The sequence below is a fragment of the Tauraco erythrolophus genome, chromosome 7 (assembly GCF_009769465.1).
Source record: "Tauraco erythrolophus isolate bTauEry1 chromosome 7, bTauEry1.pri, whole genome shotgun sequence".
Lineage (NCBI taxonomy): Eukaryota > Metazoa > Chordata > Aves > Musophagiformes > Musophagidae > Tauraco > Tauraco erythrolophus.
In genome coordinates, this window is record NC_141471.1 from 22,851,854 (window position 1) to 22,871,990 (window position 20,137).

At 39.1% G+C, this 20,137-nt stretch overlaps 2 protein-coding genes across 2 annotated transcripts in view; both read right to left on the bottom strand.

Annotated features, from left to right (window-relative positions):
- Positions 1-9,745, bottom strand: part of LOC104373257 (macrophage mannose receptor 1) — a 43,112-nt gene extending 33,367 nt beyond the window's left edge. Inside the window, exons 1-5 of the mRNA XM_086614956.1 lie at positions 9,676-9,745; positions 6,942-7,340; positions 6,193-6,366; positions 2,977-3,135; positions 2,055-2,168 (exon numbers count right to left, since the gene is read on the bottom strand). Of these exons, the coding sequence (XP_086471082.1) occupies positions 2,055-2,168; positions 2,977-3,135; positions 6,193-6,366; positions 6,942-7,340; positions 9,676-9,745 (916 nt within the window). The remainder of the gene's footprint in view (positions 1-2,054; positions 2,169-2,976; positions 3,136-6,192; positions 6,367-6,941; positions 7,341-9,675) is intronic.
- A 2,668-nt stretch (positions 9,746-12,413) lies between these two features.
- Positions 12,414-20,137, bottom strand: part of LOC104373256 (macrophage mannose receptor 1) — a 39,461-nt gene continuing 31,737 nt past the window's right edge. Inside the window, exons 26-30 of the mRNA XM_086614221.1 lie at positions 19,245-19,391; positions 18,058-18,174; positions 15,619-15,786; positions 13,713-13,742; positions 12,414-12,658 (exon numbers count right to left, since the gene is read on the bottom strand). Of these exons, the coding sequence (XP_086470347.1) occupies positions 12,414-12,658; positions 13,713-13,742; positions 15,619-15,786; positions 18,058-18,174; positions 19,245-19,391 (707 nt within the window). The remainder of the gene's footprint in view (positions 12,659-13,712; positions 13,743-15,618; positions 15,787-18,057; positions 18,175-19,244; positions 19,392-20,137) is intronic.

Consider the following 20,137-nt stretch of genomic DNA (forward strand, 5'->3'; position numbering starts at 1 on the left):
TGTCAGTTTGCACAGAAGAGAGACTAAATGTTGAGTCCATACTGATGGAAAGGCTGCAGCAAGTCCTTTCCTTGCCCCTCGCTTGTTTAATCAGCCTGTACATAAGGGTCAGCCATATATCTGCTGAAGAATACGTAGCTCACAACCAGTTGCAGAATAAATTATGTTGTTGCGCCGTCAGTAGATGCTGGACTGAAGAGTCCAGCCATTGAAGGGGTACCTGGTGCTGCTACAGTTCCAATGCTGTGCACGGACCATAGGAAATCGGAGTTCATTGTTTCACAGCTCATGAAACATCTAGTTTTATACACGATTTGTGGTCAGAACCCAATTATGCTAATAGGACTAAGTAATGAGCTCAAACCACTCAGCTACATTCATGAAATCAGAGGACACAGTTTGAGCTAGTGTTTTGGGGCAGGAACACAGTAAGGCAGCATCTTAACATAGGTCATATTCAGACAAGGAGTTTTACAGATGTGAAGAGCAGAGAACGTTCTTCAGAGTAAGAACCATCAGCTGCTAACAATTGAAAGAAATTTCAAAATCTAAAAATTAGAGTTCTAGCTCTGCATTGTAGAGCTAAATCAAGCTCAGTGAATTAATATTATTTGTTAAAAATATGAGATACAAGCAAAATTCCACCGATCTGTGGGACATGTTGTCTGACAGTTGAGTAGGGAGTGGTGGGAACCTCAATTGGACAAAGCCTGACAGGGTAGGCTTCCTCTTTGTGGGAGCATGTTAAAGGGCTTCTAGTTTATAGAGCGGTATTTAGTAGAGCACGAAAATAATATGCAATTCCTAAAATAAAATATAAGGAACATCTGTTGGATGAGGCATACCAAATCACGTGTGAAAACAAATCTCCTCGTTTCCACAACGCACTTGCAAAGCAGTCTTTCCTTTCTATGTCAGGTTCTGGTCCAGCAGCTTTCACCGATGTGCTGGAACAAAAACGTTCCACTCAGGCCCTTTGGAAAGGTCTTTTCTGCATGTGCCTTCCGCAGCTTGACTGCAGATTTGCTCCTTGCTGCAAGCTGAGCCTCTTCACATGCCCTCACACTCACTGTGTGTCTCTCCCTGCCTGCCTGCATCCAGCCTTCCAGTAGGTTCTCCAGAATGACTATCCTTGGGGAATGGGCAGTGTTTTCCTCTTAACAGCGAAGTCCACAATGCAATGACTTATTTCACCCCAACCGCACCCCCCCCCCCAAAAAAAAAAAAAAGAGACAGTTTATAATAATTTTGCCATAAACTGGAAATGTGTAGGTCAACTCATCTTAATAGCCATCATGTGGGGCTACAGGAACTCCAATGGTGTGGGCAGCTTGTACTGAGCCACCTGCTTTTGTTCTCTGCAAGGTTTAAGGAACTTGACCAGCTCAGCAGAAGGTAGAAAACCATCTGCCAGACTCAGCAACTCTGGGCTTTCCTCTCATCCTCTGTGCCAGATAAAAACAGGTCGCACCTTCGAGACATGGGGAAGGCCAAAAGACGGAATATATGTGCATTTATTCAGCAAGCAAACATTCGGCATTTGCTGCAACCAGCTGTTGCCATGGCAATCATTAAGTGACTGTCGAGGATAAACTACCAATGCTGTGAACTCTATTTACAGTCTCTCTTGAATGTTAACGAGGAGAGAAGAAAAGAGGAAGGGTATAAAAAGTGAAGGGGAAGGCTTTGAAAGACTCAAAGACAACTGAGTCCTTGCAGGATGCGGAGTCTGATGAGCCTTGTGAGAGTTGAAGAGACACAGAGGTTTTAACCAACTTGAAGGCATTCCTACTATGCTTCAGTTCAACTGGGGCTTTTCACTTTATCTGCTTCTGACAGGAGAGGAGTTTATTTAGCTCTTCTGCTTGAAACTCCTTCTGATATATTCCATGAAGAAAAGCATTGTTCTCAGTTTTTTAATCTCAGATGTCTCATAAGCCTTTCAACTCCAATTCCTCGTGTTCATGGACAATACTACAGGACTGTAATTAATATATCTTCATCATACTGATGAAAAATATTAATTCCAAAAATGTTAAAAAAATGATTATTACCTGGGACCCAGTTAAAGTATCTGAAGGGACTGCCACTGCTCCACTGCCAGCCGCTGTTGAGATTCAGACTGTTAAGCCCAATCCAGAGAGGGGATCTCTTGCTGTCAATCAAATCTAGGTAACCAAAAGAGTTGAATTCTAATGAGATTTGTTAGGAAATGCTAACAAATGCTCTGCATTTTCAAGGTTTGGAGGAAGACAGTAAGTGTCTGCATAGTGATTTCTAATTTCAGTACAGAATGTTTACTGGTAATAAACTCAGAGAGTTTATTCTGTAGATAAAGGATAGAGAATGCCAAAAGACTATTTTGCATATTAGTTTATCTGAATTTAATGCTATTCTACAGTTACATGTAAGCAATTAGCTTTGAAAACTGAAACACTGAATTGCTATTGTTAATATTTATTTTACAAATTCACTTGAATGTGATACAATTGATACAGGGCCTTTGTTCCACAGAGATTATGCGTAAATCCGGAAAGTCCTTAGATTTTTAATAGTGTCTTGTGTATGGTATTTCCAAAAATATATTTCATTAAATGCACTTGAAGAATACTGACTTCTTAGCACAAAAGTCATATAATGACTGACTCCTATAATGACATTCCTTCTTATAAGACCTCTTTCTGGGACCTTTCTGATGTTTTCTGAGATTGAGCCAACTTTTGCTTAATTATCTGGAAATTCTTAACTTTCTTTGAAAAATATTAACAATAGAAATAATTTCAAATGTCAATTCCACAACTTAAAAAGGTTCCACCTATAAAAAGCTTAATTTACAGTAATTGTGCAATTTCTCTAGCAGTACATATACCATTTTTACATCAGCTGGTGACTGTAATGTGATTAAAGCACTGACATATTTGTAATCAGTCAAAAAACACTTTGACACTCTTTTTACTGTCTTTCTTATTAGTTCACCTCTTATATACATTTGTTCATGTATCTCTGTGACACTTAATAATTGGGCGTTCTGCTGCTGGCAGCTCTTCCTTGCTTGATGCCACGTGAGAGCTGACTGGTAGTTTATTTGGTAGTAGGTTCCTGTCAAAGGATCTGTACTCCAAAATCTGTCATTGTCTGTGTGAGAGAAAGGAGATTTAGTATTGCAGATTGTTATACACGTTACACAGAATGATATGAGATAATTTAACTGCAAGCTTACTTGTGAAATGAGATTCTGAAGCAAATAAAGCACAATCCCCCAAAATCCATACTCTTCTGTTAGAACCATAGAATCATAGAATGGTTTGGGTTGGAAGGGACCTTCAAGATCATCTAGTTAGCGTGCTCTTTTTTAAGTAAAAGAAGGCTTGCCATTGACATTAGGAGATATGAGCCTTTCATCCTTTATTTTCAGTTTCCTCTGTCAAATCTGATAAACTCCAGGTGAAAAAAAAAATAGTATAAAGAGATCTATAAACCAAAACTGCATCTTGGTCATTATCTACTCTGAAAACCTGTTCAGCAATTCATAGGCTATGCCCGAATTAATTCATGGCTTAAATACAATTGAAATGCAAACATTTCCAATGATAGAAAGTCTGCTTTTCAAATTATATCATCATTAATTGCATTTGCAACACTGCAGGCTTGGGGAGGAGTGGCTGGAAAGCTGCCTGGCAGAAAAGGACCTGAGGGTGTTGGTTGACAGCCAGCTCAATATGAGCCAGCAGTGTGCTCAGGTGGCCAAGAAGGCCAATAGCATCCTGGTTTGTATCAGAAACAGTGTAACCAGCAGGACTAGGGAGATGATCATTCCCCTGTACTGATGAGGCTGCACCTCAAATACTGTGTTCAGTTTTGGGCCCCTCACGACAAGAAGGACATTGAGGTGCTGGACCATGTCCAAAGAATGACAACAAAGCTGATGAAGGGTCTATAGCACAAGTCTTCTAAGGAGTGGCTGAGGGAACTGGTTGTTTAGGCTGGAGAAAAGAAGGCTGAGGGGAGACATTACCATTCTCTACAGCTACCTGAAAGGAGGCTGTAGTGAGGTGGGAGTCAGTTTCTTTTCCAGGTAACAAGTGATCCCACAAGAGGAAATGGCCTCAAGTTGTGCTAGGGGAAGTTAAGGTTGGATATTAAGACGAATTTCTTCACTGAAGGATTATGAAGCATTGGAACAGACTGTCCAGGGAAGTGATTAAGCCACCATCCCTGGAGGTATTTAAAAGATGTGTGGATGCGGCGCTTAGGGACATTGTTTAGTGGTGGACTTGGCAGTGTTAGGTTTACTGTTGGACTCAATGATGTCAACCATCCTTTCCAACCTAAATAATTCTATGATGCTATGATATTTTAAAATGTATTCCTTATTTCTAGTGTGCCTATGTTTAGGTAATTAGAATTTATAAATTGCTTTCTGAGAGCTCACTGTTAGCAAAATTGATCCCTGGGCAAGCGTTAATGAGCTGTGATTACAACTTCCCCTAACTTTCTCTTTTGTTGAGGAAAAGATATTAAATTTCTTGAACAATTCATTACAAGAAATGTTTTCTATTTTTTATTATGTTTCTTTATTGCTCATTCACTTCAGATTTTTAACATTCTTTTTAATCGTAGACTCAAGTGTTAGCAATAGTGTCACAACAATTTTATAACGCCAAATACTTAATGTTTGCCAGTTTATGTAGTGAGGTTTTTCTGGTTTTTTTCAAACTACTGTGTGCAATATGGCACCAGGAAATAATTTTCAGTAATATCAGTGAAAATTATGGTGGAAGTTGGCGGTTGATAATGAGCTGAACCTGGTTTCCCAGTGCAATACTCCTATCAAAATGACAAATAGTGAGTCTGAGGTATAGCACTGAAAAATTAGGTCTGAGGCAGCATTTTTAATATCATAATTAAGACTGTATTTTTATGTCCTTCATCCTGCCCCCATCCTGCATATACATTTATCTGTTCAGGTAACATTATCTTGTAATAATGTTACTGCATTATCTTGTAATAATCGAGGCCCTGAGCAACCTGATCTAGTTGGAGATATCCCTGTTCCTTGCAGGGGGGTTGGACTAGATGACCTTTGAAGGTCCCTTCCAGCCCTAACCATTCTATGATTCTATGATTCTATGAATAATGTTAACTACATTCAGCTCTGGAGTCCCCAACACAAGAAGGACATGGAGCTGCTGGAACAAGTCCAGAGGAGGGCCACAAAAATGATCCAAGAGCTGGAGCACCTCTCCTATGAAGACAGGCTGAGAGAGTTGGGGCTGTTCAGTCTGGAGAAGAGAAGGCTCCGGGGTGATCTTACAGCAGCTTTCCAGTACTTAAAGGGGGCCTATGGGAAAGCTGGAGAGGGACTTTTTACAAGGGCGTGTAGTGATAGGACACACAAAGGGGCAATGGCTTTAAACTGAAAAATGGGAGACTTAGATTAGATACAAGGAAGAAATTTTTTCACTCTGAGGGTGGTGAGGCACTGGAACAGGTTGACCAGAGAAGTTGTGACTGCCCCATCCCTGGAAGTGTTCAAGGCCAGGTTGAATGAGGCTTTGGGCAACCTGGTGTATTGGAGGATGTCTCTGCCCATGGCAGGGGAGTTGGAACTAGATGATCTTTAAGGTCCCTTCCAACCCTAACCATTCTATAATTCTATGATTCTATGATTCTAATGTAATCTGAAACATTACAAGGGAAAAGCTGATAATGCTGCTATTTCAGTAAGACCTTTGAGCCAATCTTCTTGTTTTATGTCTTTCAGAAAACAAACTACATCCTCCTGTGGACTGTAGACCAATCTTGTTATACAGAACAGGGATTTACATGAGTAGAAAAGGTTATATTGCTGTTACCACAAATAGTAATGAGGCATGGAGAATTAGGCTGCAAAATGTGTCTCAATTTTCGGATGATTATATGCTGAATTCAGTCATGTTTAAAGCATACTGTTCTTTTCCTGGGTGTTAACTGCTGATGGACACACCCACACAACTTTCAGCCTGATTATAGACTCATAGGAAACATGTTTGTTTCTTCTGTAAAGAATGTTATGGCACGACAGAGACATTTTTGGGTACATTGAAGTCATTACAAGTTTTTTCCCTTCCATATTATTAACAGTGTCTCAGCGTTGATACATTTACCTAACGGTGTTGTGTTACAGCATCTATGTCAGCATTTGAGACTTACTGTTGGTTGGACAGAACCCATACAAATGGTCTGCGTCGAAGTCGTGAGTTGTTGCACACCAGAGCAGACCGTCTGACCTGCCGGCAGCCGTGCACCCGCCGTACCATCTACTGCTCAGCTGGAAGGGGAAGGCACACGGAGCTCCGTTGGCATTTCCTAGTAGAGTAAACAGATCTGAGAAGGAAAAAGAGAAATTATAATATAGGCATGGGAATCTGGGGGACCCAATTCCCATAGCTTAACTTCCCATGATTCATTAAATATAAATCATTGATTTAATTGTTAAATGATGTGATATTTTTGGCATCTGAAATCTCATAGAGTAACTGAATGGTAGTGTGCATTGGATTATTTCTTTACATTTAATATTGGTATATTAAACTTAAAAAAATTTGCCTTTCATCCAACAATACTAATACAATTTCATCAGTACTAGTATACAGTTACATAAAGTGCTTTGATTAAATCTAACAATTAAAAACAGCCTAGATCCACCTTTGCTTTAAAAGTAAAGGAAAAAAGCCCTACATTTTTTGCACATACTGTATTCTGTCTGAAGTTAAGCAGCTGTGTGTCTCCAGGATGGAGGAATACAGACCTGAATATTTGAACTAATCATCCTCCAGTCCACCATTGCCTCAGGGGGAAAAGCTGATGTTAGACTAAGGGGAGCAGAAATCAAAGGACCTTATCCATGATGGCAAACAAGTGGGTTCAATACACCATCAAGATTAACCTTTAAACTTTACCTTTATGGCCTTGAGAACACAAATCATCCATGGTTCCGTAGATCTTCCATTTGTTCATTGTCACTGATCCTGTGTTCAGCACAATATTGTCTTCTTTTTTTTTGCCAGCACTGAGAAATAAATCTTCCCCTTGGATTGCCAAGGTCGCATTTCTGCACTCCCATTTCTGGAATTCACTTTTCTTGTTGCAGGGGTACAAAGAAATTTTAGCCTGGTTTTGCTTGTAGGGCACTCCCAAACACTGAGCAAATGCCACGCTCATCACCTGGTGATCAGACACCCACCTGAATTTCTGTAACTCGGTGTTTTTCTTACAAGCAACTGTTGTGACTGCATGAGAACTCTGAGCAATTAAACAGAGCTTAGTATCCTCATTGTATATTAAAAATATGTCATTGTCTGTAAAACAAAATAATCAAAATTAATGTATTTATGGTAAGCACATGGTGATGGGAGCTTGTGAGGAAAGAGATGTACTGTTGATTCTATGCTGATCTGACTCATGTCAGGAGACTGTAAATCTGAGTCACTTTTGCAAAGATCAAACAGCATTTTCAAGACTTTTAGTTCATTCTGAGAAGGAAAAATAAGTGCATCTTGTGTAAATACAATACAGAGGAATAAGAACACATAAAATAAATCATGACAGCTTTAGAAATGTCATCATTATAATGGAATTTTCACGAGTACAATGAATTTTATTTTTCTAAATTGCTCCTGAAATACATATTTCTTTCAAGATTTCCATAAGAGACTTTACTGAAGATTTGGAAGTTTGCCATCACTTTATGCATTATAGATTAGATATCATTTTACATACATCTCCATGGGGCTGTATTTGTTCTTAGTACAGTTAGTGAGTGAGCCTTCTGTGACTCTTGCTCCTTCTGTAATTGGCATGTTCTGTTATGATATGGGGTTTTTTTAGGATGAAAAACTGTGGAACAGCGACTTGTTATCTTGCCTTGTTCCAGTAACCTCTCATTAGTGCATCTATCATAAGAAATCAACATAATTCACACAATCAAATCACAAACATTCTCACAAGAGCCAACACTGACCAGCATATAGAGGTAAGGATGCTGTAGGTGTGTGCCTGTACATTGTTACGGAAAAACAATATGTGAATGCTGAACAAGCTAGCTAATGCTCCCAAAGGATTATAGGCAGCCTAATTTAGTTATCCATCAAGACAAGGCCCTGGTGGGTAGGGTTTCCCAGGACTGCAGTTGTACTGTCTACATGTGAAGTGGGTCGCTCGGTGCTGGGCACCAGCCTGTGAACACAGCTGCCTGCCTTTCAGAACATCAAGTAGCGTACAGCTCCCACTGGTTTTGGGTCATGAAGGATTGAAATTTGGACTACAGGAAATATTCTGTGACCTCTGGGACAGGAGAGCAAGGCTTTGCCCTTCAATTTTCTGTGCCTCAAATCACCATGTGGAAACAGAGATGTAGCATCACCCCTGTATCCATATGAGAGAATAACCATGTAAGGGACAGTGAGATACCCTTCCAAATACTAAAGTAAGTTGGTAGGACAAAGGTAGTATGTTAGGGCACAGCCAATATTGAGTAGTGAAGAGAGCAGAAAGTGTCTGGGAAATTCTGGGAAGCTATGACAGGAATAATAGTTCTTGTTAGGCTAGCTGTATGTAATGTTTAAGCTCTCCCAAGAAGGCCTTGTATTACTTTGACCAGCTTAGTAATCTGTGGAAGTTTCATTTCTTCAAATCTAAATTTGGAGCTAAGACCTAGCTTCTCCTTTCCTTGTCCATTTAGACAGAAAGTTTTAAATCTTATTAAATCTTTAATTTTTCACTGCTAACTAAGTGCGTGCTTCATGTAGTGTCCTAAGTTTCAGCTGTTGCCCTTCTTAGTATTTTTGGGTCTAATAATAGGAATTCTTGCTGGAAACTCTGAGGTTCGTGCTTGAGCTATCACACGGGTTAAGATCCCAGCTCTCAGAGCAGAGGAGGGACTCCCTCTTTGCACAGGCTAGTGCTGGCGCAGCTCAGATGGCATATCGCCTGCTTTCAGAAGCTGTGATTTGTACCCCTCTCCTCCACAAATCTAATGAATTGAAGGATAAAGGAAAAATGTCCTTGAACCTTATCACCATCCTTACATCAAAAGGGAGCTCTGATCTATCTTTGGTCAAATTTGGAGCCTTAACTGCCGTTCACCCTTACTCTGAAAGCTGCGGTGTTTCTTCCAGGGCTTTTCTTGATTCTAATCTTTTAATTTTTTTTTTTTTCACTGACATCTACTCAGCGGCAATATTACATCTCACATCAATCCACAAGCTCCATCTCATCCCACACAACCTCATCCTAAGGCTAGGAGATGCACATACAGCACCCTATTTAATTTCTTACTCTTTTTCTTGTAACTTACAGTGGAGCACACTGTGAAGTCCATTTACTTCACAGAGCAGACATAACCAATAATTAAGTTGTATCCAAAGGGAGTCTTTATCCTCATACATCACTCTGTCCTGACTTCTGATTCCCAGCTTTACCTCATCTTGACTCTTCCCCTCTCTTTAAATGTGAACCAACATCTCTATATCTGCATCTTTTTTAAACTTCTGTGGACCACTCTGGTTAAGATGAACATGAAATGCAGGGCAGTCAAGCTGCATGAAAACCTCAATGAGACTGAGAAACAAGCAACATAACAAAAATGCCCACTTTCACATCCACTTTTGCAAGGGATAAAAAACAAAGACTCACCGAGTGTCTGAAAAGCAGTATGAACGAAAGAGAGGAAAACTAAGACTGTAGAATAAGTGAAGTGTTTCATTTCTTTCTTCTTATTCACAAAGAGATGAGTTGAAATCAATTGCTGCTGTCGAAATCTTTAAGGAATCAGTTGGCCTCAACTCCTTCTCAGTTTTAGAGAGTTTTAGTTGAAAGAGAAAACTCTGGGCTCTAAATAAGGAAATATCCTGTCACGTGTGGTATTTTGAAATCTATAAATAATGGCAAAATTCAAACTTTGCATCTGAAAGTGAAGTTTCCTTCCATTGAAATGCAAGTGGCAAAGATTGAACAGGTCAACATCTTTATGCTGAATTATTCTTAACTATCTTGGTTCTACTCTGAGATTGTAGAGTTCTGACCCTCAAAGACAAAGGATCAGGGAGTGCACTTTAAAAGGATGTACTTTAAATCTCATACATACATACCTGAGAAACTGAAAAAAAAAAAAACATACAAATTTCTTGGCCAGATAGATCTTCACTGCTGCAAAATATATATTCATTTATTTTTTTTGCACTGAACAACGCTAACTATTTCAGTGCAAAAAGTTAACCCACTTGGGACAATTTGATTTTGCTTCATAACTTGACAAACTGGAGACTATGCATACACGTTTTTTGTTTTTTTCTCCTGTTTATCAACTAGTAAAACTACTGTGCTGTTATTTCATGTGAATTTATCTCAGGAGAACAAATATAAATTAGCCAGATCTTTACAAATCTTTCTGTTAACCAGTGACTTGGAGATATCCCTGTTCCTTGCAGGGGGGTTGAACTAGATGACCTTTGAAGGTCCCTTCCAGCCCTAACAATTCTATGATTCTATGATTCTATGACTTTGACAACAAAAATGCCTCTCAAAATGATTTAATCCATAAAGTACAAATGAATTTTAATACTTAATAATTCATTCTTTGTACGAAGTATAAATGAAAAAAGCAAAAAGGAATATTCTCAAACATTACAAATGATCTGCAGCACTTTAAAAAGTGGAAATCAACTTCATCTGTGATGCAAAATCCCTGATTTGTTTTGAAGGAAAAAGAGGAAAAGTATTCAGCAGAACTTGCTCTTAGAATTTTCTTTCTTTTTTCATGGCTTTATTATGAAGACAAATCTCACAATATGTTCTACAAAGGCAAAACATCACTTAATGTGAGAGAAGAACCCATTTACAGAGTATAGGGTCTTCAGAGCTCTGTTACCAATATCAACTATCAAAATATCAAAATTATAAGTAATATTATTTTGTTTTTTTTTTTAATCTGTTTTTTTGTTTGCCTTGCCTTTATTGCTAGCCATCAAAGAGCAATGAATCCAGTCCAGTGTTGGTATTTACAAAAAAAAGATAAATATGAGTATGTGTTGTAACTTACATGAAAGAAAGGAAAAAAAACGAAGTGAGATCAAGTGGTCTGTCAGTAAAAGTAGCTTGAGCACAAAATGCCTTTCATTCCTCATCCTCTGCAATACGTTTTGTCTGACTGCAGTATCTACAAACCAGCAATCCGATGTCATGTGGACCTCTCCTTTCCACTAATCTCTCCAGTACAGTTCCTATGCGCTTTCTAAGGGTCTGTTTTCCCCAGAAGTCCTTGAGATCTCGTTCTTTTTCTTCTTCAGTCTGTCATAAACAATATAGAATTCATAGAAAACTTAAACAGCACAGTAAACGTCTACAGTGTTTCATTAGCAAGATGCTGTGGTGTGCCTCACTGCCTTACTGGCCTGTAGCATGGATATAGTGTCCAGTTGTTGGGCACTGGATATATTCCCAGTTGGAATATAGTAACAAAAGACATCCTAAAATGAGCAATGAAGTGAAATAAAAACAGGATGGATTCTTCCAGCCTTATTTGGCATCCACTTTATTTTATAGTTTATTTATGTTTCTTTTTAGTCATATGCCTTATTCATGTTTCTGTGTTTCCTCCTGTTAGCCTCTCTCTTAAGGTAAATGACTCATTAGATCACCAAATCTTATAACATCTCTGCATGCTAATTAAACAACACTGGAGTATTATTATGTAATATAAGGTTCTTTATTGATATGATCTAATATTCATAACTGATACAAAACATTCAAAGTCATAGAATATGACTGTTTGCATATATCTACTTCTTTTGCAAAATTCGAGTTCCAGCCATGAACGAAGGACGAGTATTTGCTTTTCACTTGTAATACTATGGCAAGGAAGATACTTGTGTAAAGAGTGTAAGACAGGGGCAATAATGGGGCAAAACAACTCATGTAAATCTCTGTTTAATTCAAACACCATCTGAGTAACATCATGCGCGCTTCAGGACACTATGGTGAGACATATTCTAAAAGTGCAGACTTTGGGGCTGAGTGTTCTGCAAAGAGAGTTCTCTCTATATGTCTGTGCTTGACTGTATGTGATGCTGCCACAAATATCTAAAAAGAGAGAATACTAGGGTATTAATCCATAAACTTTTAAATCTAAATTCCTACTAAATCTGTTATTTTTCATGCTTGTTTAATTAGCCATTTTATACAGTACTGAGTCTTAGTCCCGAGAGTATTTCTTGAAGAGCATAGAGCAATAGCTCTTAATCCTTACCAAAGGCGTAATTGCTAATTTTAGTTCATAGTGTCTATTAGGTGTATGTAACTTTTACTAAGATTTCCTTTATTCTAGTTAGATATTTTTTTAAGCATAACCATATAGTTTGGCTGTGTTATTCCCATTAGACGACACTGTGTTCATTTTTTTCTTTGTCTTTAGTAGAATCATTTTCATCATCCGTTCCAGTTAGGACATGGCTGTATTCTAGCAGTGTGCTGTGCTGCCTCGCCTCTCTTTCAGTCTCTCTTTGAGTTTTGATCTTGAATGAGAAATAAATGATGAAGCCCATCCCTAATAATATTATGAGGACCAGCGTAAGTAGTACCCACATATTCATGTGACCATGTGCCTTGTCCTTTCTGGCATCTGTAAAAAAAATACAAAGCAAATAGAAGGAAGTATTCTGTAGCCATAAATAAATATGAAGAATACTGAAAACTATTGGTCTAATTTCACCCTTATACCATATTATTAATCAGCAAACCATGTTTAGGAAGGAAATGGAATATAACCTCAACATCTCCTGGCCTTCTTCCACTGTTCTCTTGAGGCAAGGATAGGAGGCTGGGTAAAGAAGCTATGATAATTAAGGTGTAAATATTATTGTATGGGGTTTTTTAGAATAAGAGTTGTATTAAAAATCTATCATAATGCCTTTGTGTCAGACTCCCTCATAGATCTTAACATGCAAAAGAAGGAGCAAAGAGGAGATGATCAGTTTACCAAAGCATTTAGTTGTCTTGGGATGCCCTGAGTGTCTCACAGGTACTACTATGAGTAGTAGCGAGTCCAGAGGAGGGCCACGAAAATGATCCAAGAGCTGGAGCACCTCTGCTATGAAGACAGGCTGAGAGACTTGGGGCTGTTCAGCCTGGAGAAGAGAAGCCTCCGGGGTGATCTTATTGCAGCCTTCCAGTACCTAAAGGGGGCCTACAGGAAAGCTGGAGAGGGACTTTTTACAAGGTTGTGTAGTGATAGGACAAGGGGCAATGGCTTTAAACTGCAAAATGGGAGATTTAGATTAGATATGAGGAAGAAATTTTTTCACTCTGAGGGTGGTGAGGCAGTGGAACAGGTTGCCCAGAGAAGTTGTGGCTGCCCCATTCCTGGAAGTGTTCAAGGCCAGGTTGAATGAAGCTTTGGGCAACCTGGTGTATTGGCGGGTGTCCCTGCCCATGGCAGGGGGTTTGGAACTAGATGATCTTTGAGGTCCCTTCCAACCCTAACCATTCTATGATTCTGTGATTCTACTAAATTATACTGGGAATTAATTCAATGGAAACTAAGTAAATTAAGCTTATATAAATTAATATATAAAATACAAATAAATAATAAATATATGTTCATTCCAAACCCATTTATACCAAATGTTTCTTTTCACATCTCTCTGAAATTATTGGGAAGGAAAAATAAATCCTACCTTCCAAGTTTGCAGATGCTTTAAGAATAGCTGTCAAAGATAAAGACAAATGTTTAGTTGAAATCTAAAAAGGTCACATTTTCACCCTGACAGTTTAATGTTAGAAAATGGTCTGGTAACCTGCATGTCAAGATTACCTCATCACTTCTGGAAAAAATATTTGCTAAATTAACAGAAATGAAAAGGTGTGATTGATTTTTAACCTGATATTCACTGTAATAAAACGGTAGTGGTTTGCATATTAGAACCCTCTTCTTGCTTCTTTTTTAATAATCAAGGAATCTTCAAGCGCAGGTAGTTTCTGACTGTTTTAGATGAACTCTCCCTTCTCTCCTGGTTAATAAATCTTGCCCTCTTCACTGGGTCTGCATGTCTGTGGAGACTGGGAACAACTTGATCAAACGCTGAGGCTATTTGACCATTTTCCTGTACTGCGCTCAGTTCCTTTGAGACCCAGCAGATTTTAATTTACCAGAATTCATTTGCTTCTATCACCACGTTTATAAGCTCAAGCTTTCTGATGCAGTTTTTCCCGGCCGTGCAAAGAGGGCGCCATCTGCAAGATTTTTCTGGGCGCACTGGTTGCAAACTGGATGATGGCCAGTGCAAGAGCAGGTCAGAGAGGTTGGATTAGATGATCTCTAAGGTCCCTTCCAGCCTATGCCATTTTATGATTCTATGATTCCCCACGGGCGGTGGGAGCTGTGGGGACAGTGGGAGCGTGCATTCCAGTGCGGGAAGCGCCAGGAGCTGGGCTGCTGTAGCAGAAGCACAGCAACGCTTTAAGCTCCGGCATGTTTGTGAGCACGAAGGAAATGCAACTGTTAAATTGTCCCTTGTGCAGAGCTCACTGTAAGGTACTATTTGCTTATGCTGAAACCCTGTTCTGCTGGAGAACCTGGTGTCAGGGAGTATTCTCTGCCAATATTTAGCATTGCACGTAGGAGCCACTCACAAACCCATTGGTTTAAATAAAGTATGTGTTGACACTGAGTTTCTGCTTTCTGATATATCTGGTAACAATTAGCTTTGTGTAGTGTCTATTGCTCTGACTACCCAAAGAAATTTAGGGGTTGCCCTAAAAGGAGAATTTTGCTTTTAAGAAAATTCTCTGACACCACTATTAATGTGTACAACTGCTTTCTCCACCAGCTGCAACTTTGCTCTAGGAGGGGAAAGGACAGAACCACAGAAACATTCTGAACCTCGGGGTTGCGAAACAGGGCAGGAAATCATACTTTTTTTTCAGAATTAACAGTTAAACTCCAAAATATCATGTGGCTGCTTGGCTCACGATATTCTGAAATTTCTGCTTCCTGACCAAAGCAGATGGTGCTCAGTTGCACAGAAACACAATATTAAAAAACAAAAATGGTAACCAAAACACTTCTACTCTTTTCAAAGGTCACTATATGTGCTCTGGATCATGCTTCCGTTCTGTTATTATTTAAATGGAATTGCTTCATCCATCTCTTACTGGAACGGCATGTATTATACATAGTACAGCAAGAGGAAGAAAAGCAAATTATCAATGCAACCTTGTTCTGTAGAAAGTGAATAGTAATGTTAGCAGGAAAATACGTGTGTATGTTGGAGGGGAGCAAAACAAGGGAGTTTAAAAATTTTTCAGAAAATATTGATCATCTTCAGTATTAATTGAATATTCATCACAGAATGCAAAAAAAAAATCTGAAGTCATGAAGCAATAAAACATGAACAGGGCAGACAAAAAAAAAAAAGGATAATTCTATATATCCATGTTACTTTTATCTGAATGCTCAAACAGGTGGTAAGGAAGACTGTAAATACAGCGGTTTATGTCGGTCTTTTGTAATGACCATATTGTGCTATTATTACTGAAATAAAAGCATAAACTTCAAGAGTAAATATTAAAGGAGTGGCTTACTCTTTGGTTTCTTGCAAATAAAACCTTTTTGGGAAGAGCAGGGAAGGATACTCCAGTAGCCAGAAAATGCAGACAACTCCACGCAGTAATCAAGCTGGTCCTCCAAGGGCTGTCCTTCACCCCAGTTGACAAAGTCTAAGGCACTGTTGTCTTGCCAAAGCAGCTGCCCTAATGTTGCAAATGTTAGAAGCAATACTAATAGTTCCACATCCAAGATGTTCACTAATATTAATGAATATTAATATTACTACTTTACTCAGCCTAGTAAAACAATACTTTCTCCAAAAATTCCATCTGTTATTATTTTGTAATGCATTTTGTTTCTTTTGATTCTCTTCTTAAAATCAATATAGTTGCTTTTCCAAATTATGATTTGCAGATTTTCCAATGATAACTTAGTTTTAATTTACATATGCCCATATTTTTGTCTAGGTTACAAAGGTTTCAAACTGCAAAAAAAATAAGCCTAGGCTTTTTTTTTTTAATTTCTAAATTATTATTTCAGCAGCACTCATTGAAAATCAAGCAACTTTTACTGTAATGCTTAAACATATTCTTAGTTAAAATTAAAACATTTCTATTCTGCATAAACTCTGAAAAAAAAAAGAAATATCGATGAGTTAAAATGAATCTAAAAAAAGTAAAATCCTTTATGACTGATCGTGGATGGACACTAGTGGTGTTCTCTTCCAGGTGCATGTTTTCCACTGCACTGTTTCTGGTAGCCAACAGCCTAATTTTCTCCAGACAGACATACAGAAAAGCTTGATGCTGGGGGCTCCAGCCAGACACCCACTACTCCCACGGGGATACTCCCCAGCCTTGAGAAGATGAGAGCCAGCCGGGACATGTTCCCCACTGGGGCACAGAGCAGAGTGGGAAAGGCTTTCTCACAGACCAGGATAGGAGACATGTACTCAGGGAGGGCTGAGGTCAGAGGGATGGATACATGTCATTGGCTGTGGTCCAGCCACAACACGCAACCACAACAACTGTAAACAGCTATGCAGAATTATCATCGATTACAGCAATCCCTAGATCATTCCAATTTAGAAATGAGGCTCTGTGATTGTCTTGGGCATGGACAGTTGAAATTACATGTTACAGCTCACTTTTTTAAAGAACAGTATCTTCTTTACAATCTTTGTTGGCAACATGGACAGTGGGATCGAGTGCACCCTCAGCAAGTTTGCAGATGACACCAAGTTGTGTGGTGTTGTGGACATGCTGGAGGGAAGGGATGCCATCCAGAGGGACCTTGACAGGCTGGAGAGATGGGCCTGTGAGAACCTAATGAAATTCAACAAGGCCAAGTGCAAGGTCCTGCATGTGGGTCGGGGCAATCCCAAGCTTAAGTACAGGCTGGGTGGAGAATGGGTTGAGAGCAGCATGGAGGAAAAGGACTTGGGAGTGCTGGTGGATGAGAAGCTCAACATGAGTCGACAATGTGTACTGGCAGCCCAGAAAGCCAACCGTATCCTGGGCTGTATCAAAAGAAGCGTGGCCAGCAGGTCGGAGGAGGTGATTCGGCCCATATACTCTGCTCTCGTAAGACCCCACCTGGAATACTGTGTTCAGCTCTGGAGTCCCCAACACAAGAAGGACATGGAGCTGCTGGAGCAAGTCCACAGGAGGGCCACAAAGATGATCTGAGGGCTGGAACAGCTCTCCTATGAAGACAGGCTGAGAGACTTGGGGCTGTTCAGCCTGGAGAAGAGAAGGCTCTGGGGTGATCTTATTGCAGCCTTCCAGTACTTAAAGGGGGCCTACAGGAAAGCTGGAGAGGGATTTTTTGCAAAGGTGTGTAGTGATAGGACAATGGGCAATGGATTTAAACTGAAAGAGGGGAGATTTTGATTAGATCTAAGGAAGAAATTTTTCACTCTGAGGGTGATGAGGCACTGGAACAGGTTGACCAGAGAAGTTGTGGCTGCTCCATCCCTGGAAGTGTTCAAGGCCAGATTGGATGAGGCTTTGGGCAACCTGTTGTATTGGAGGGTGTCCCTGCCCATGTCAGGGGAGTTGGAACTAGATGATCTTTAAGGTCCCTTCCAACCCTAACCATTCTATGATTCTATGATTCTGTGTTGTACGTCTCATGAGATATTCCTATCACCTCTCCACACCTTTGCTACTGAACTGGATATAGACAAGATATTTGAATTGATGCAGTCCCCATGCTGATATCCTTTTGGTGGACCCATGCAATATCCAAGACCCACAACTGAAGCCAAGCAAATGTCTTTTCTGTAGTCTTTCACACCTATTGGAAAAAGACATCAACTTCCAAGAATTTTTAGATTATATGCTATCAATCTTTTTTTTTAACTAGCTTCTATTGTACTTTAATTAGATCCTTAGAAACAACAATGTATCTTATTCATTGTGCTTGTTTAATGAAGTCTATTTATGATTATTTGTAGAAGTTAAAATAGTTACCATTTACATTTCTGTATAGTCCTATCCAAAAGCCACTTGTCTTGCTTGTGTATAAGTCTGCATGCTCTACTAAAAAGTTTGATTCAGCCAGATCTTCTACAGAGGCCAATGTACCACCTATAAGAAAACCAACAGAAGATAATTGGAGGTACCCCTTGCCATAGAAGTCTGTGGTAGTTACAGCCTTTAATACAGGATAAGGTTGTTAACAAAACCTCTCCTGCTGATAGGGAGTAAGTGAGGATTTAAATAGAGACTAGAAAGCAGTGTTCAGCTGTAGGGAACAGCACAAACTGTGAATGATGTAATCAGAAATGAAAGACGTGAAAGCACAGTGAAGATCATGATTTTCAACACCATGCGAAGTGCACATTATTTTCAAGTGACTGGATAATATTTTTCATAAGTGTTACAGGTGATTATTTATTTGTTCTTCATGGTTTGACAGCATATTATGTAGCACACAATATTGCATAGCAAACAAATTTGCAATTCAAGCTGAAATATTAATTTTTCTGGCAATGGTGATGGAGGAAGAGGGTTAAGAGGATCTAAAAGGATATGAAATGAAACGACACAGTTCTTTTGGGCAGTATTAGTGCTTCCCTTTCTCTTTCAGAGGCTGCTGAAACACAGATGAGGTAGCTGATGATTCAGCAGCATAGGTGGAAGAGGGCCAAGGAGCAGCTCATGGTCTTGACCAGGACCAGGTGTCTCCAAGATGGGAGATGGAAGCATTTGCCCTCCCCTGGTTCTGCAGGCTGCCAGGGAGCTCTGATGGGACAGCCAGGACTATCAGGCAGATCATACAACCCCTTTTGGATCACACACCCATTTTAAAAAATGAGAGATTGTTATTATGATGTTGACTTCTACTCTTGTGTAGGGAGGAGGAAAAGAGGCTGGAAAGAAGTTAACTCATTTTAAAATCTTACTAAAAAGATAAATTTTGTGAATGAAGAGATACAACAAGAAACAAGCACAGCTCGAAAAAAAAAACAAGGAAAAATGATCACCTTAATTTCAACATAACTGAAAAGCAAACATCAATGGTGAAAAATCAATGAGACATTGATTTCCTTTTTTAAATATGTGTCTATTCTTCAGCATTAGTTTTCAAGATTTTTTTAAAGTAATTTTTTAATGTCAAAATTGAAATCCTATCTTTGGGTAAAAATAAGAATTACCTGATCGAACGCACTGAGTCACGGACTGAGCCCAGCTCATTTCATTGGCATTGAAGTAATAGCAGTGGCTTCGGAAAGGAATCCAAAATATGTGATCAGATTCAGGACATGTTCCAATATCCTGGGGGGGATCAGAAGGAAGTACATCTAAAAGAAATGAGATAAACAGATGCTTTCATTCAATAGGGATTTCTGTTCTTCAGGTATGAAATCAAGTTTAAAAAAAAAAAACCTTCTTAAAAGTACTTATAATATTCTTCAGCACACAGTGCTAGAATTATCAGTGACTATGTTAAGAGAGGCAACAAGGAGCGTAACTGTTCAGTCACAGCTGAATGGCTCAGTGTGAGCCTGCGCTCTTCTGCGTTACCAACTAAATAAAACTTGGACTATCTCAAGGATATTTGAGTGTTCAGGGGGTTTTGTTTCTAGTTTAGTTTGTTATAACCAATGAATTTGTATAAAGATACAGTAAAAAGCAGAAAAAGAAAAGCCAGAAAACTCCTAAACCCTCAAAGGTTCAAATAACAATTTGATTTTAAATGAAATATTATCTAAATCGTAGTTTACCTTGGAGATTTCCCATATTTAATATTTTCCTCAAGATAATCCTTACATAAAGTTTCTGAATAGCTTTAACTCTGACAATGCATGGAATAATCTGAAGTTCATTTAATATTAATGTAGTAGCCCCTCATTTTCCAGCAAGCAATGACATTATGGAATGAAACAGTAATGCTGTCAGTTAGTACATGCGTTTTTAAACGAAAGTTGCAAATGAATAGATATGAAGTTCAGAGCATGGCCTTGAAAAGAAATTAGAATCATAGAATGGTTTGGGTTGGAAGGGACCTCAAAGATCATCTAATTCCACCCCCCCTGCCATGGGCAGG